Genomic DNA, 17,441 nt, shown 5'->3' on the forward strand with positions numbered 1-17,441 from the left:
GATTACTTTCTTAAAAATTTTACAGTCTTGCTTATATAAAAGGTCCTTTATTGAAACAGGATAAGAAAAAAAGAAAAAAACGACGCTTATGACATCTATCCAAGAAGTTCTGGATAATATTAAGATCAGGTTCAGGCGCCCCGTAGACAAGTAGACCATATATATCGAACAAATCGAGCAACTTTGAGTCGAATAATTACAGTCAGGTAAATATCACATATGTGGCAAACCTATTTGACTAATAATTACGCGTATTATATAACTGCTATTTTAAAAAATACAAACAAAGGAGCCAGGTAATGTTAAAAAGAAACGAAACAAAACATCGACATATATAAAAATATATCTAATGCAGACTTCTTTTTCGATTTGATTGCCTTAGTTTTTAACAGGGGTTATAGAGGACGAGATTACTACAATGGTAAATCTTGTTTTGAAATATTGAGCAATCTAGACAAAATATTGCATGGAAACTTTTATTTAAGGTAGACATGTGTCCGTCATCTCTTGCTTTCAGTGCTAAGCAACGACAATCTTCTTGACTACCCTTTGTAATGGCTTCCTTTATTAGCATTTGAAAAGTCAAGTATTACTTGAAATTTTTGTCTAAAATTGTAGAAGTCCTTTGTACGAGGAATAATGAAGATTTTTTATTTCTTACACGTGTATACGTTTCTTAAATTACGAGTCGCATTTGCGCAAATGGTGTTGTCAACAATAAGGGGCTTTTTAAAAGCAACCACGGCGGCAACGTTGCTCCCGAAAACGTCAACTTACAAGAAATGCTTCGCGATTATTCTAATTCGTTCAACTTCTACTACGTGGCCGAACTTCCAAGAATTGGTGCGGGAATTGGCGTTTAAATAAAGACATAGAATGAAAAATTTACCATCATGTGCTCATATTCTCCACAAAGCTTTGCATTTGGTAATTTCATGTTGTGGTTTTGTCGAGGACGGCGAAGAAATCTACCAAAATTCATAACGCACGTTGTTTGTTTTTCTCAGTAAATCCTACTGTTTTCTAATATTCCCGTTGCCGTCCCGTAGTGGCTGCTTAACCCTTTAAGCCCTAACAGTGATCAGCATCAAATTTCTTCTTTTAATGTCAATGGTTATTCAACCCCTAAGGTCATAAAAATGAAGGACATGATCACTCAAGATAACGTTCATTGTAATATTCCATTTAACGAAAAGTTCTTTGGCCGGAAACTGCGATTGATATGTTCATTGTTCCCAGTATATCTTCTTGCAGATACGCCAAGCTGTGAGCCGAGGCTAATGCAGCCAATTGTAAGAGAGCGCTTCGGTCAAAACACGCACTCTTATAAGTAATGGTCATCCTAATATCCCGATTACTGCGAGTGTTTCTTTGGCTGGGAATTGCGATTAATAAGCTTAAGACTCGAACGGCATAGCTTTTAAACAGGGCTGGCTTCCAAGCTGAGTATAAGGTGACGAGCTCGGTCTGGAAGCGACCGCTCGCCCATTTTTCTCTTCGCCCTATACTCCATGTGGGAGCCTGTTCACAGGCTACGAACAGCATAATAGATTCCTTTATCCAGTATACCGTCTCTACCTCCTGCAAGCACCCTTTGCTTTCTGCGTGCCGTGCCCAGTGTTGGCAAAAGAGCGCTTTCACCATGAAACGCACTCTTCTAAGTAATGGCTACCCTAATACAGCGGAACATAAAACATGCGGTCCGTGACGTTTATTCTAACAGCCCGCTTAATACGGGCATTGTCCGTATTGACCGGGTTTCGCTGTATCCAGAATAACGTGACGCTCCTTTTCCGAAAACTACGATTAATAAGAATCGAGGGGCATAAATATATTCATTTTTTCAGTGTATTTTCTTTACCTCTTCAATTCCCCCAGAAAATGTGCTATGCAATATATACTGTCTCTATACCCTCTCTCCAAGTAGATGGTACAATGTCTTTTCTCGATCGATGGAAGATAAATTTTATTGATCATTTCTATTAGTCTACAGTAAAAACGTGGTAATTTATTCCTGTAGTTTTTTTAGTCTAAAGCCGGCGACACACTTGGCGATTTTATACGCCGATCGCCGCGATGGGCGAAAATCTCCAGGTGTGCCCGGTGCAGCGATTGCGATTTTCGCCGATCGCTGCGATCGGCGAATAATATCGCCGATATCTGGCATGTCAGATATCGGCGATTAAATTCGCCGGCATTCACCAAGTGTGCCTGTTCCCGTGATTTACTACGGTCATTACTTCGAATCGCCAGTAAAGTCAACCCATCATGTTGGGCGATTTTATCACATGAATTTTTAAAACTGCCACAGCGCCGCGATCGACGAAAAAAATCGCCAGGTGTGTCGCCGGCTTAAAGGAATAATTTTTTTATTCATCACCGATAAATGGTATATATATCGAGTATTACAATAAGTACAAAACATTTTTCCCTCTCTCTATAAAATATATTAACTGGAACGCTTGCAGAAGTTTTTGATAACACGTAACAAGTGAAACACTCGCCTGCGTCTTGTGTTTCTAAACTTAGATCCTGCTCTCACGCGTCTTAATTCTCTTATCAATTCATCAGAAAACGTGGAATGAATGAATTTTTCTATTTTCTTTTTGAAGTATGACTCATAACTTCTTTACCCAAGTATTTGTTATAAATATTCTTATTGAGAGTTCATATGATTGCTTTAACTATTTTTAAGGTATACTTTCGAGTTTAAAGATAGTCTTATTTTTTACTCAAAGCCCAAATTTATAAAGTATTAATTTAGTAATATTACTTTTATGTTGTAAAATGCTTTAAATCTGTCACTACGTAAAGTTTTTGTATGTCTGTATTTGTAAACTCTTGTTAGTTTTCTAAAGCGTTCCCGTGTTCGTCTTTTCCCACCTCGGTTAGTTTTGTAAATATTTGCGGGACAAGCCATTCATTCTGTTGTTTTTCAAATAAATTGTTCTTGTTTTTGTTGTTGTTGTTGTTATTAACACTATCTGCCTGTGTGAGCTTTCACTACTGAAGCTAATTAGTGTTATTTGGATCTCATCATAACGCTAAAATAATAAACCGTTTCATTGAACGAAACGTTGTAATCGTAAAATATTTAAAGAAAATCATGTGCTAACTGGTAACCCATTCCACACGCGAATATCTATTCAAAAGTTTGTGTTCACAAATCTGGCTTTCCGAACGGAAAGGAAGCAAACGTTGTGCAGACATCTACGACGGTTTTGAGATGGTTTCATATATACACGCTTAACCGCTTAATTCGAAATGGCGTCGTACGAAAACTTTCAATCTTTTTTTTTTTCTTTTTGACTAAACATTGCTTTCTTTTAGCTGTAAATCTAAACCGTTTTTCCAACAATCTAGCGTGTATTTAATTACATGGTGGAATTTTTCCTTGATGTTGATGCTGCTTTTTAAACTGTAGTGGTTCTTCGAAATTCAGCCACATTGTCATCGTAGTCGTCGTCGTCCTCGTGGTCGTCATCCTCGTCAACAGATCGTTCAACCGGAACTTTATAAACCGGGGTTCGCTTTTGTTCAACTGGAGAAACCGCCTCATCGTCTGGCTCTACAACAGCAAATAGCTCAGAATCAAACCTTCAGGTATATAAGGCGACTGTTCCAGTTTTTAATCATTCTTCAAAACTCATTAATAACTCATAAGCCCATTGACCTATCAAATGGTCGATAAAACATCACGTGCAGTGACCTTATATCGATAAACCTCTTCCTTATTAGTATGCGGTGTTTCGTCAGCCGATAAAACGCTCCTGTTTAGTATGCGCGCGGTGTTTTTCTCGTATGCTAATTTCCAACGTTCACAAAGGCATAAAATTGTTTAGAGGATCAAGGATCCTCTCTTGTTATAACCTATATTGACACTCCCTTTTCCAGGAATGTTTTTGTAGCCGTTCAAAAAACTCGTAGCACGTGTTTTATCGGGTCTAAAACCACTCGGCTGCGCCTCGTGGCTTTAAACCCGATAAAACACTCCTGCTCGTGTTTTAAACATTACATAAAAAAGCCTATATCAAGGAATATCTTTCTGTGGTGGTGGCAATTAAAAGTTCGTGCTTCGAATAGGCCATTTCCGAGTTGTTTTGAACCTCATTATGAAAACGAGGCTAAGTGCAAAACTTTTCATATGAAAATTATTTTTGTTTGCATATGAATGAAAACTAATTTTCATAACAAAAACTCTGCACTTAGCCTCGCTTCCATAATAAGGTTCAAAGCAACTCGGAAATGGTCTATGGCATATTTTACCGTAACTGTCACGTGAACGAATTCGTACGCTTTACAGGGCTACTGCTTTCAAGATTGGCCACGTTCTCAAATCCAGAAACCTCGTATTAATGGTCTTTTCATAGTGTCAACCAGTAAGTTTTTGAGGCTTTAAAAGCCAATAAACTGAGGCAGATTGGCAGATAGTTCACGGTTACGTGAATGCAGTAAAGTCACAAATATTAATTCGAAATGGTGTCGTAAGAAAGCTTTCAATCTTTTCTTTAAAACTAACACATTGCTTCCTTTATAAATTTAAATCTACACCGTTTTCGAACAACCTAACGTGTATTTAACTGCATGGTAGAAGTTTTTTCTTGATGTTGATGCTGCTTTTTAAACTTTCTTACTTCGAATTTCAGCCACATTGTCGTCGTAGTCGTCGTCGTCGTCATCATTGTCATCGTCAACAGAACGTTCAAGAACGTTATAAACCGGGGGTCGCGTTTGTTCAACTGAAGAAACCGCTTCACCATCTGGCTCTACAACAGCAAATAACTTAGAATAAAATCTTCAATTCTGTAAGGTGATTTTCTTAGCTTTTAATCATTCAAGTTTTTCGAAATTGATTTAACTATAAAAGTTAACGTTAAAAGAGAACGACGTTTCGACCGTCCGACGGTCATTTTCAAGTTCAAAATGAGAAGTAAAATATGTGCTTATATACAATTGTGAAAAAACTAATGAGATGCTGACTTAAAAAGCTCTAAGATATTCACATCTAAACAATATCAAAAATAATAGCGTGAATGATAAATACAAAGGAACGCTAAAAACGATAAAAGGTATTTAAAAGGTATTTAAAAGTGAAATAATTAAACAAATAACTTCGCGCGGATCGAGTCGCATTGTTTGTTCAGTTTCGGCTTTAGGTCGCGAATAAACAACATCTCGAAGATCAAGCAGTCGAGTTTGCTCTGACACTTTCTCAGGATTCTGAAGTTGCTTTTAATGGTCTCTGGATCCTGTCCATGCTCGTCCTTTACATGATTGCCAATTGCAGAACGTTTGTGTTCCTCCACACGTTGATGCAAGTGTCGACTCGTGAAGCCAACATAGTCTGCATCGCACAGACCACATTTGAAATAATAAACAACGTTTTGTTGATTCACAATGGGAGGTTTATCATTCGTAAAAGGAATACAGTATCGAGCAATAACTTTCTGTGGTGATGGCAACTGAAAGTTTGTGCTTCGAATCTCAGTTTTTCACCGTTCAGTTAACTGAATCTACAAAGCATTTATTTGCTACGCTATATTGTTAATTATTCTGTACAAGGTGACTCTAACTTTTGAGTCTGTAGATGAAATCCTAAAGTGTGACTATTCAAATGAAAGCTACTGAGCAGTAAGTTCCTGTGGTGCTGTTTATTACGCTGTACAAGATTGTCCAATCTTTCAGTCTGTGGATAAAATCCTAAACTTAAGTCCACAAGGTAGTTGTAGATGAAATTCCTTACTTTCTTTGTAACAGACCTGACTACCAACTGTTTCAGTAATTCCACAGCGAGACAAAACTTACCGGTCCTTTGTTGTTGGTTTTCGTTTGCTGCTAATCCCTGGTAGTTCACGTTCCTTTTTATTACCGGCTCTTCATAAATACCTTCCTCCTCCTCTTCCTAAAAAAACAAACAAACAAACAAACAAACAATAATCATGGTATGCAATTATTACAGATGTGTTGGAGATTAAACAGTCTTACCTTGAACTTCAAGAAGTAATATATCCATTACTAGGCAGAGTGTTTCATTTGATGTCCAAACACCGTGAAGTGGTTTGAAAAAAAACATATCCTCTCAAACCATCAATAATTCCTCAAAAAATTCAAAGCAAAAGTTGACCAAATTTTATGTCAATTAAGATCACATTTCTAAACCTGACTGTAGATACGTTCACATATTTTTTGATTGTTTCAATATAAAGAACGAGTAAAAGTTCACCAACTTCGTAATATGTAAATTAATCAACTTATGTGATTACAGATCAAAACCTCGCCGTTGTACAACGGCGAAGTGAATACCTCCTTCAAGTTAGTGATTTCCTTTGTTCATGAATTATTTATGCCTTTGGCAATTTAATTTATGGTCTCAAATGTATTTTAATTATTAAAATAATCCATGAAGAAAAGAAATATCTATCGTGGAGGTAGTTTGGAAACGTGTGCTTTCATAAAACTTGATGAACTTTTCCATTGAATTACTCCATCAATTATTAATGGCGGTTGGTTAAAATGGTTAATGGTGTTTGGAAATCGGAAGGAATAGTCTTCCTTGTGCTTGATATATTTACTCCAAAAGCTTTCTATGTATTTCGATCTGTCCTAGCTTCCAAACCGTTCTCTCAATTTTCCGTGAAAGTAGACGGTATGTAACAGCCAATACCTTAGCTTAACACCGATTATAAAAGAGTTAACATAAAATTTCTGTTTTGGCAAACAACAACAACAACAGCAACAATCTTTATTCGTGCAAACAGGTCATGATAAGTCAGTTCTCTTGGCGTGACCAAAACTAACCTCACCGGGGAGAGGTGGTAAAGGACCCATAGGTCTAGTCATGTTGGTTTCTGTACTTTCTGTACGTTCTGTACTTGGTTTAGTAATCGACAGGACACAGTCAGAGGTGTAAAAGGCGTTATCTGCAAGAAAAAAAACTGATTTGCTTGGGATACGTTCAGCATAAAATGGGTGGGAACATTTAACTTTTGAGGTCAAAGCTCTGCTGGTATTAAAGCTAAGTTCTTTTCTTCGGGGTATGCCTGCGCCAGTGACCCATAAATGCATCCTCCTCGTTTTTTTGTGAGGAAGAAGGATGGTGCAGTGGTGTGAGCAATCACTTCCCACCAATATGGCCCGGGTTCGATTCCCGGACTCGGCGTCATATGCGGGTTGAGTTTGTTGTTGGTTCTCGTCCTTGCTCTGAGAGATTTTTCTCCGGGTGCTCCTGGTTTCCCCCTCTCCTTAAAAACCAACACTTCTAGATTCTACTTCTACCTCGAAAGTGTCCCTTATTAGTGCTCTGCGCTAAATACATTCATTTGGCACTTAAATAAAGTGATTTATTTATTTATTTATTTATTTATTTTTATTTTATTCAACCGGCCTAAAACATACAACCACGTTTCTTTTATTGCGCATGTGCCAGTCGTCGACATTTCAACTTTAGAAGTATGCAGTATTTTTCTCACATTTGGAGTAGAAAATTTATTGCCCTTTGTAATAATTTGGAGTAAATTTAACTTCCCTTTGCAGCGTGGACTTAATGTATTTCTTACTTCCTTTTTCAAGGTACAGATGTTTGAGTTATCATGTTCAGTTTCCATACGTAACCAAGGTCGCAAGCTCAATCGAACAAACACAATTATTAGTTGCTTAATTTTAAGTTCTTGACTTTCAATATCTTGAAAATGTTGTTATCTTCCGGAGGGCTTGAAACACTTACGGAAGTTAACGGTGCCTGCAGCTGCGTGGCCTTTGCTGGCGTTGGAGTCAATAGGTTCCTGTACAAGAGACGCAAACCACGAGTAAGCTTTTTTTTTTTCAACAAAATTTGAACTTTAAAATAAAATGAAAACCAAAGCAAATTAACTCACTTCATATGCCGCATCTGAAAGGAAACGAGAAAGATTAGTGCATGATAACTACTACTACTACTACTACTACTACTACTACTACTACTACTACTACTACTACTACTACTACTACTACTACTACTACTACTACTACTGCTGCTGCTGCTGCTGCTGCTGCTACGACCACCACCACCACTACTACTACTACTACTACTACTACTACTACTACTACTACTACTACTACTACTACTACTACTACTACTACTACTACTACTACTACTACTACTACTGCTACTACTGCTACTACTGCTACTACTACCACTACTACTACTACTACTACTACTACTACTACTACTACTACTACTACTACTACTACTACTACTACTACTACTACTACTACTACTACTACTACTACTACTCTACTACTACTACTACTACTACTACTACTACTACTACTACTACTACTACTACTGCTGCTGCTGCTGCTGCTGCTGCTGCTACTACTACTATTACTACTACTACTACTACTACTACTTACTACTACTACTACTACTACTACTACTACTACTACTACTACTACTACTACTACTACTACTACTACTACTACTACTACTACTACTACTGCCACTACCACCACCACTACTACTACAACTATTACTACTACTACTACTACTACCACCACCACCACAACCAACAAAAACATAATTAATAGTAAAAATTATGACAAATATTTAAACAACATAACGCATCAGTGCGAAAAAAACTGTTATCAAAAGAGAACAAATAGGGATCACTAAAACAATTTGACATAACTTGATGTATTTGACTAAAATCATGTCTTTACAAACATAATACGTTGTGAAAAACTGTAACTGTTTGGGGGAAGAAACAGTAGTTATTTTCTCACATGAACATTTACTTGGCTTGCCTATTTAAAAATGGTGATTCGAATCACTTACTTGGATTGTGGGGTCGCCTTTGAGATGGCATCCTAAACAAAATAAAAAGCCATAATAATAACCAAGGCAGGTGATATTCAAAAATTATAAGCCCCACAGAGACAACTGAGCTAGATTTAGCTGCAAGATATATCTGGAATTTGAGTGTTGAACCAAATGAAGGAAGGAAGGAAGGAACGAAGGAAGGAACGAAGGAGGGAAGGAAGGAAGGAAGGAAGGAAGGAAGGAAGGAAGGAAGGAAGGAAGGAAGGAAGGAAGGAGGGAGGGAAGGAAGGAAGGAAGGAAGGAAGGAAGGAAGGAAGGAATGGTGGAGGGAGGGAGGGAAGAAAGGAAAGAACTAAGGAAGGAAGGAAGGAAGGAAGAAAGGAAGGAAGGAAGGAAGGAAGGAAGGAAGGAAGGAATGCAAACTTGTCTATTCTGAGAAAACTTGGAAATTTCAGTGTGCCCATAACAATCATTTCCAAAGTGTTCTTTTTTGTCAAGACCGCTATTCACCTCTCCAAAATAAGTGCATTACCCATTTTGCCTGTGTTTTTTGTCTGTTGTACAGTAATTTTCAACATGTTTTTTACAGAATTGACCAACAAATACGACTTAAAAAGTTTGCCTGAGGCTTTTCTCTTAGTTGCTCAAGATTATCAATCACCGCTTACTTCGCTGATTCTTGCTTTTTCATCCTTAATAACAACGTGGCAAACACGAGTACAATTCCAGCGGCCAGCGATACCGTCACTCCAGCCACAACGATACCAGTCTTCTTTTGCTCAAGCTCTCGTTTCATCTGAGCAGGGGTCTGAGCTGTGTTCTTTTCTCCACCCTTAAAAAAGAAATATAAAGAAAATGTCGTTTAATTGATGGTTTGCATGTGACGTCATGGCGGCCATGTTGTTGGACAGGAACAATGAGATTCTCCTCTGGGAGTTACCTGCCATTTTTGTGCAAACTTTGTAAACAAATTTTCTTTTGTTTTGTCCACCAACATGGCAGCGATGCAAACCACCCATAGGCTCCTTTCGAAATATTAAAATTTAACTTGATATCGAGGTCCAATAGACACAAACAACAGAACGGAATAAACATGATTTTTTTTTTTTTTAGATATTCTTCAGGTAGTCCATGGACACTGCAGTGAAATATAAGAAACTAATTGGTGCGCGTGGAATTAGTGACAAGTCTGTAGTGTTTTGATACTAACCTCAGTGCTTTTCATATGCAAATACATATTAGTTAGGAAATAAGAAGAACACGATTTTCAGCTGAAAGACGGTGGGGCTTATATCTAAACTTAATCAACTCCATCTCGCTTCTACTAAAAGGCTGAGTCATTAAACACACAACTGGAAGAATGGGCTTTCGTTTCCCTTGACTAGTTTTTTTTTTTGAAAGCTTACGTTTTTTCCAGATGATACTCCACCGTCAAGAGTTTGGTTAATCTTTCCTCCCGTTACATCAACCAACACATCAGTGGGTCTTAATGGCGGCGAAGGTAAACCTGACGAATGAACACGTGACAGTGACTAAACGTTCACTTCATTTATTACCTTATTGAGCCTAAAACTATTATCCTTTGAAGTTTAAAATCTTAGCTAAGGCTGTGAATGGGGCCTACCCCTGCTTAATATACAACCAGCGATAACCATACATCTAACCATTTCTCTCCATTATATCTCTGTCTCTCTGTCTGACTGTTCAGGCGACAGAATTATGTCGTCCTCCAAACGAGACCTGTCATCTTTCAAGGGCTGAGTGGTATCTGTACTCTATTTTTTAAATTTGTTTTTACATATGCAACTCATAAGAATTCCTTTTTTAATTTTTTTTTTTTAATGCTCGGCTTACATGTTAAACAGTTTCGTAAAGGTACTGTGACCTCGAGGTTAAATAAAGTGTCAACCACTCAATTAATCAACCACGATAAATCGTTTTAAAACTATTCGCAACCAACGTCCTTTTCCTTTTTTTTAACGCTCCACTTAACTAAACTTAAATATAACCAAAAAAATTAATACCTGAATCGGAAAAAGTGTAGTTTCCTTTCATCTTGACTAATAAACAGCCTGTAGCCGCACCTCGACAAGTGAAGTGGAATCTCAGGATCAAGCCCGAGTACTTTGCATCGAGACCTCTATCCCACTACAAATGTAAAACCAAGAATGGCTAAATAATGAATTCATCTTTTACTAGACTGCAATGTCATCCATCCATGAAATTAATCAATTATTCAGTCAATGCTGTTTTTTATTTTCAATGCCTAAATTAAAGAGGAAGTGTCATGGGGTTTTTTATATTGTTGAAAATGATGAAATAAGACCTTCAATCAGCTGCCAAATAATTCTAGAATGACAAGAGGAAAGAAATCAATTCAATTCTTGAAAGGAACAACTCCTGATCTGATCTAGAGCATTTTGGAAACAAAAATGCGAGTTCTTGAAAAACAGTAGCCCAACATTTTCAAGTTTCAATCCATACCGACCTACTATATCTCTGGCCAGAGGCTAATCAACAGTTTTATTGCACTGGAGTGATAGTTTATAACAAACTTGACAATTATTTCGTTGTTTCTGCTGACAGACAAACAGTTTTGGGTTTTGAAATGACAGCAAATTTGCGTGATTTTTCGCCTGTTTTGCGTGCAAATTTGCGTGAAAATTCGCCTTTTTACTTTCTTTTAGCTTTGCTATACTCCGTGATTAGTTGGAAAAAGGAAGAAAGCAGGGGTTTTATCAAGGGCCAGCGACCAGGCAAATTGATCGTCTGTGAACAGAACTTTCCCTTGCTGCTTTTAACATCTCAACCAACTTTTTCATTTACTTTAGACCACATCCAAGTTAACTATCCTGCCCAGGTACAATAACCTCTCTTTTCTCCAAATGTTCAAAATCTTAATGAAACCCCTGAAAAAGCTATCACCATTTTGTCAACCAATTTTTGGGAAACCAAAACACTATTAATTTGTATTTTTCTTCGAATTCTGATTCCATTGAGATCATTTACCCTTGTAGTGACTGGTTACAGTGATAACTTTAATTTTGTTTTTATGATGCTCATTTGTAAACTCCTCTATAGTGTGATCAAATCAATCACCTCTGACAACAAATCATGAACCGAATAAGCAGCGCACTGGACGTTATATAATGCTCCTAAAACGTGTATTTCAAAACCACCGCGAGGGAGCTGAAAAATGTAACGCGAGTTATCGTGCGAATTTTAATTTTTGCTTAGTCCTGTATTTGGAAAATGAAGCGATTTGATCGGTTTATTAATTTGTTATTCATTTTCTTACTATGGCAAATATGAGATTGAATATTTTAATATTGAATATTTCACGCTTTTGGCAAAAGTGTGGGAGTAACATTTACTTGTTTTAGCCCTTGCTGGATTTTGATTCTTGTTCAATAATATGATTGACAAGATTACAGAAAAATAATAATAATAAATAATAAGAAAAAAGAATTTCTGTAGCGCCATTTCCCAAGTGTCCAATGGCGCTTTACAAAATTACTATTAAATTAAATCTACAGCAATGAATGATAAAACTAGAATAACATATTTCCAAATAATAATCTAAAAAAATATCGATTTCTTGAAACAAAAGATTGCAATTTTCACAATAATAACCTAAAAATTAATTTATATGTAAGGATAACTAGCTCAGAAGTCCTATTAATGTCAGGGTTTTCTTTTGTTTAGATTATACGTACCAACAGAGACCAACTGTTTACATCTTTCAAAGAAGGTTCTGTTCTGAAGTTGTTTGGTAAGCCTGTATGCCAATGGAGATCAGTCATTCGATATGACCACCTTTGAACTGTCAATTCATCTGAGCACATGTCTTCTCTGAACGGAATCTTGCCTGGCTTTGTCATATCAGCAACGAACAGGGGCGCGTCAACCGGTGGAACAAACAACTCGCAGTCTAATTGGACAAGCAAATAGAGAGTGTTAAGAAGGTATACAACTTCAAATAGAACCTCATTATGAAAGCGAGGATATAAGTGCAATGCTGTTACTATGAAAACTGGTTTTGCAAACAAAATTAGTTTTCAAATGAAAAGCTTTGCACTTAGCCTCACTTTCATAATGAGGTTGACAGGAATCAGAAAATGGCTATTTCTTATCACTGAATAGATAGACTTCGAGTAGTATCCTTGTTTTATTCGAGCGCAAAACTCATCTGATTGTTTCAGTAGAGAACAAAATCTTTCCGATTGGCCAGTAACAACGATAATAACAAATTAACTGGAGTAGAATCAAATAAAACACTTTTTGAACTGAGTAAGAAATGCTCGAACGAGAAGGTTCTTAATGATTATTGTTCACCACTAAATTTCCCCTGAGCCTGACTGGCTTAAATTAATCACATGACGTCGTAGTAACCGCCACCTGGTTGGTAGGCCCGGGTTGGATTCCAACACTCCAAGTTCTTAAATCACTGTAACAGTCACTAAATTTTGTGATAAAAATACACGCTAAAAAGTCACGACGTTTCGACCTCTCCGAGGCCATTACCCAGTACGAGTAAAAAATAAAACCTTAACATAATATATTCATACAATTAAAATCGGTAAGAATGTCATGAACGCTAAAATGTGTCAAAGATGTGTCAAAAATGTCAATGATAAGTATTATAAGTTAAAAAAGGACATAAAACAATGAAACAATGAAGCAATAATGAGGTTTGTAAAGAACTGCTTTAAACAAATAATTTAGTGTGGATGGAATCAAACTGTTTGTCACTAAAGTAACTAATATTTATTTTGTAAAAATAAATTATGTGAGCAACTATAAGCCCAAAGTCCCTCGACAGAAAAAAAAATGTTAGATTGGTCAATGACATTTGATTTTGCTTTCAAATTTTACCTTTTAAATTTTCATAGACCACGATGTTTAAGGGATACTGAAAGTAAATATAGCATAAATTAATCTCAGCCGATTTGAAACAAGCAACATTTCTAATTGCCGTTTTTGCCATGTATTAACAGTTTTAGCATGCTATCCTGTTATAAGCACGGCCTGCAAGGAAATATCGAAAACACCAAACGGAAGTGCATGTTAAGATACAGGCCACAGATGAGTGTAAACGTATGGTCTTTTAGCATGGAAAAAAGAGCAAATGGCACGTAAGAGAGTCGTTTAGCTTAATGGTCGCTCGTAAAAGTCGATATTTTGCATTCAAAATGACTGGGGACAATCTTTAGTAATGGTATATCGCCATCTTGGCCTTAAAGGTTCTGATTAATTGTATTATGTCACAATGTTTTAAACATTGCTGTACAGCAATGTGATCTGAGCTTTTATTTGTTTATCTATAATTGTATAGCAACTATAGCAACTGCTTCGAAGATTCAGCAAGAAAAGAGGAAACTTTGAGAGCTCATTTCACACTAACTTGGCAAATTCTTCCTTTGATATTTGCGTTAAAATAGTACTTTAAGCCTGAGACAGTACTTGACTTTTAAGAATATCTCTGCTTTTAGGAATATCTCAGGTAGGGATAAGTGTAAGATCACGTGACCAGTATAGTTAGCCCTATTTAGACTGAGGAGGGGAGCGTCCCAAGAAGACGAAAAAACGTCTTGTCTAGATAGGGTTTAGCAGAAACATCTTCCCCTAACGATACGAGTGTCTTCACTTTTTTTCTTTCTTGTGCAAAAGCTAAAAACGTATTAATTTCAGATTATACAGCCACCATTTCCGCCCCCTCACCCGCCTCCGCAAGACAAGAGCAAACTTGAGAATGCACTATTTTACACATGATCATAAGAAAAAAAACTCTAAGTGATATTTGTGTGAATAAATAGCAGTTTTATCTTCAAACAGTACTTAACTTTATGGAATATCTCAGCTTAGTTTGATAGACATACGGCGGAACTAATGCTAAAAGGTCACGTGATAAGTATAATCCAGTCACGTGAGAAGTATAAGTAAACAAAAACAATTTGCTAAAACATTTCAGTATCGCACGTTGTTCATTTTTCATGATCATGCAGCAGTTAACGACTTGCGTTATCTTTCTTTCACTTTGTATTTGTCATGATTTCCCGTGAGCTATATCAACTTCCCAGTAGATTCTACGAGACAAGCGGAAGCTAAACGGCGCGAGTCATGATTTCACACGACCTTGGGAAAGAAATCCTCAATTTAAGATATTTGAATGAAAGGAACAGATTTAATTAAAGAAAATAACTGACTTTCTGAACTGCAGGAATATCTCTGCCAAGACAGACAGTTATGTTATCAATGAAACTAATGTAGTTTAAGCGTCATGTAGTTTAAGTATGAAAAAGTATTAGTATATTTTCGTAACTGACCCAGTTTCGTCCGCTCACCCAGTAAACCCACTGAAACATTTAAATTTAGTTCCGCCAGCTAAAGGCAATGCATTTATGTACAGAGGTTGAGATGTAAAGATAATTACATCTATAATCACCCCAGAAAACTTGAATTCATGAATATACAGATCAACATATAATATTGCTAAATCCTAAAAGTTAATACTTGTTCACCGAACTTTGTTATTATTATAAAACCTTGAATCCCTGCAAAATTGCGACACAAATTCAACGAAAAAAGAATTGGGGAAACTTTTTTTGTGGCTCCTTTTAAACGTCGCTTCTTTTTCACTTTGAACAGAAAATTGGTTTGAAATAGAATATAATTATCAGCTGAAAAATACGTTGCATAACTTATATTAATAAGTCATAACTCTCTTACAGTAGAATATGCAGTGTGAGCTTTCTTTTTTTAGTTATGTTTAATGTTAAATTAATTTAAGCGTATTTACATTTGCAGATCCTACATTCTTCACTTAGCTAACACTTTGGCTTTCGACCATATCGATTTTGTCTTATTGAAGCAAAAAGTGAGGCTACCCAAATATTTCATTGCCAATTGCTCGACAGATTCAATTATTTGAGGAAGATTCTTTTCAAATCGGATGCTTGCAAAAGCCTTAATGTGCTTTGTATACACCTCAATTGCGTGGACGTGATAGCCTCGAAATAAAATCCTAGTCGCCCTGGAAAATCATGCGCTTTGCTTTCACTCTGTATCATATCAGGCAACTTTATTTTTACATGAAGGACAGGCGCATCATTTCCAATAGCCTTATTTTATGAGAAAGAGCTCGAGGGCAATGGGGTATGAACCCTTTATGATAATTACGTGATACAAAAATAAAGGAGTTTAATGTGGGATGTAAATTATTTCAGCATCCGCCTGGTCTCACGCTAGATCTAGAGACGAACTTCAGTCGAATCTGTTGAATGTTCAGTTCGAACCTTGAATGTATTAACGATGATCCTAAAGTGTGACCATTCAAATGAAAGTTGCTCAGCGTATGCTGTACTTAACAATGTGACTGCGTTTGTAGAATATAACTCTCAAGCAGTAAAATTCCAGCACTACTATCGCTTTTTTAATATCTTAAAAACTATGAATTTTCTGTGTTTTGAAGTTATGAATTCTTGGGAGTGATACAGCTAAGGAATGTAAAGGGGAAGATTCGTCATCTCACCTTCATCCACCTCGTCGTTCGGCACACATCTCCTGGAATAGATAACATAGTTCGGTTTGCTGTGAGTACATTGGCAGTAGCAACAATCCGTGGTGGAACATCCCGCTGTACCACGATAAATGTGTCGACAGTCAAATGGTCTGCAATACGGGTTCGAAAAGCGGTCTGGATCTCGGTATCCATTTGATGAGCGGATTACTGTAAACCCTCGTACTCCGCCACTTATCATTAAAACCGCGAGGATGGAGCTGAAGAACGCCATTGATTTCTCAAATCCACACATCTTCATTTGTTACCGCTGGCTTCGAGAACGGTCTGTCGAGTGAATCGGTGTTCGACAATCTATCTTTCAGGTAATATCGCGCTGTATATTGGCGAAAACGTATTTTAGAGATTTCTGTTTTCTTAGGAATGCCAGAGTGATGTTTTGCTCTTATTCAATGCCTGATTAACTCTGTGGTTTTTCCCAGGTGAACCTTGAGTAACTCTACAACGCTCCATTTGTTTTGCGAGAAAAACATGGTGCTGTGACTACGAAATGGGTCATTTACAATGGAAATTCATTGGCAGTCGTTTTGTTCGAGTAACCAGTCAATATCAATCATCCAACATCGGCTTATTGTCACCAAAGTTGTTTTGAAAGTTGCATGGATACGAAGACAAAATTTCAGCACTATATCGGAAAGGCAATATTTTTGAAGTGGCTGCGAAGAGTAATTTCAGCGCCAAAAAAGAAAAACACATCGGTTGGCAGTATTTTGAAACAAGGTGAAACATTTTTCCCGATAAGAAATTTTAGTAAGAAAAGACAAGTCTGCTTGATATTACACATTACTGAGAAGAAAGCAGGAGTTACGACGTTCGTTTTTTCGCTATATTGAACCCGTTCAAATTTATGCTGCGTTACCTAGCAAAACATGGAAGGAACATCGTTAAATTTTACAACACTTAATCGAATTTTGATATGTTATTGATAAGTCAAGGAGTCGCCTTGTTCTTTTCTCGCAAATGTCGTGCAAAAATCCAACTACTTTTATAACATTATTTTAGCCTTTTAGTTCCAAGATTGGATTGTATTTGTATGCTAATTTTGTTTTTACCTTTTCTACATTC

At 36.8% G+C, this 17,441-nt stretch overlaps 1 protein-coding gene across 1 annotated transcript; it reads right to left on the reverse strand.

The window, feature by feature from the left end:
• Nucleotides 1–3,359: 3,359 nt before the first annotated feature.
• LOC146451382 (putative skeletal organic matrix protein 3) lies at nt 3,360–16,884 on the reverse strand. The gene is made up of 12 exons (XM_085099224.1): nt 16,329–16,884; nt 12,514–12,728; nt 10,822–10,945; nt 10,204–10,304; nt 9,466–9,629; nt 8,813–8,844; nt 7,875–7,888; nt 7,724–7,781; nt 6,799–6,920; nt 5,806–5,902; nt 4,635–4,766; nt 3,360–3,568 (listed from the first exon to the last, which is right to left on the reverse strand). Exons 1-12 carry the CDS (start codon nt 16,615–16,617, stop codon nt 3,414–3,416), a joined length of 1,503 nt encoding a protein of 500 aa, XP_084955350.1. The 5' UTR covers nt 16,618–16,884; the 3' UTR covers nt 3,360–3,413.
• Nucleotides 16,885–17,441: the final 557 nt, after the last annotated feature.

The sequence above is a fragment of the Pavona decussata genome, unplaced genomic scaffold (assembly GCF_977016875.1).
Source record: "Pavona decussata unplaced genomic scaffold, jaPavDecu1.1 SCAFFOLD_390, whole genome shotgun sequence".
In the NCBI taxonomy this organism is placed as follows: domain Eukaryota; kingdom Metazoa; phylum Cnidaria; class Anthozoa; order Scleractinia; family Agariciidae; genus Pavona; species Pavona decussata.

What these genes read in the sequence shown, in the direction of transcription:
- LOC146451382 (XM_085099224.1), bottom strand. Translation starts at nt 16,617, where the DNA reads ATGAAGATGTGTGGATTTGAGAAATCAATGGCGTTCTTCAGCTCCATC. An exon ending in CTACACTTTTTCCGATTCAG is followed by an intron (nt 10,305 to 10,821) that starts GTATTAATTTTT and finishes TTCATTCGTCAG; the next exon opens with GTTTACCTTCGCCGCCATTA. An exon ending in TGCAGGCACCGTTAACTTCC is followed by an intron (nt 6,921 to 7,723) that starts GTAAGTGTTTCA and finishes TTTTTCTTGCAG; the next exon opens with ATAACGCCTTTTACACCTCT.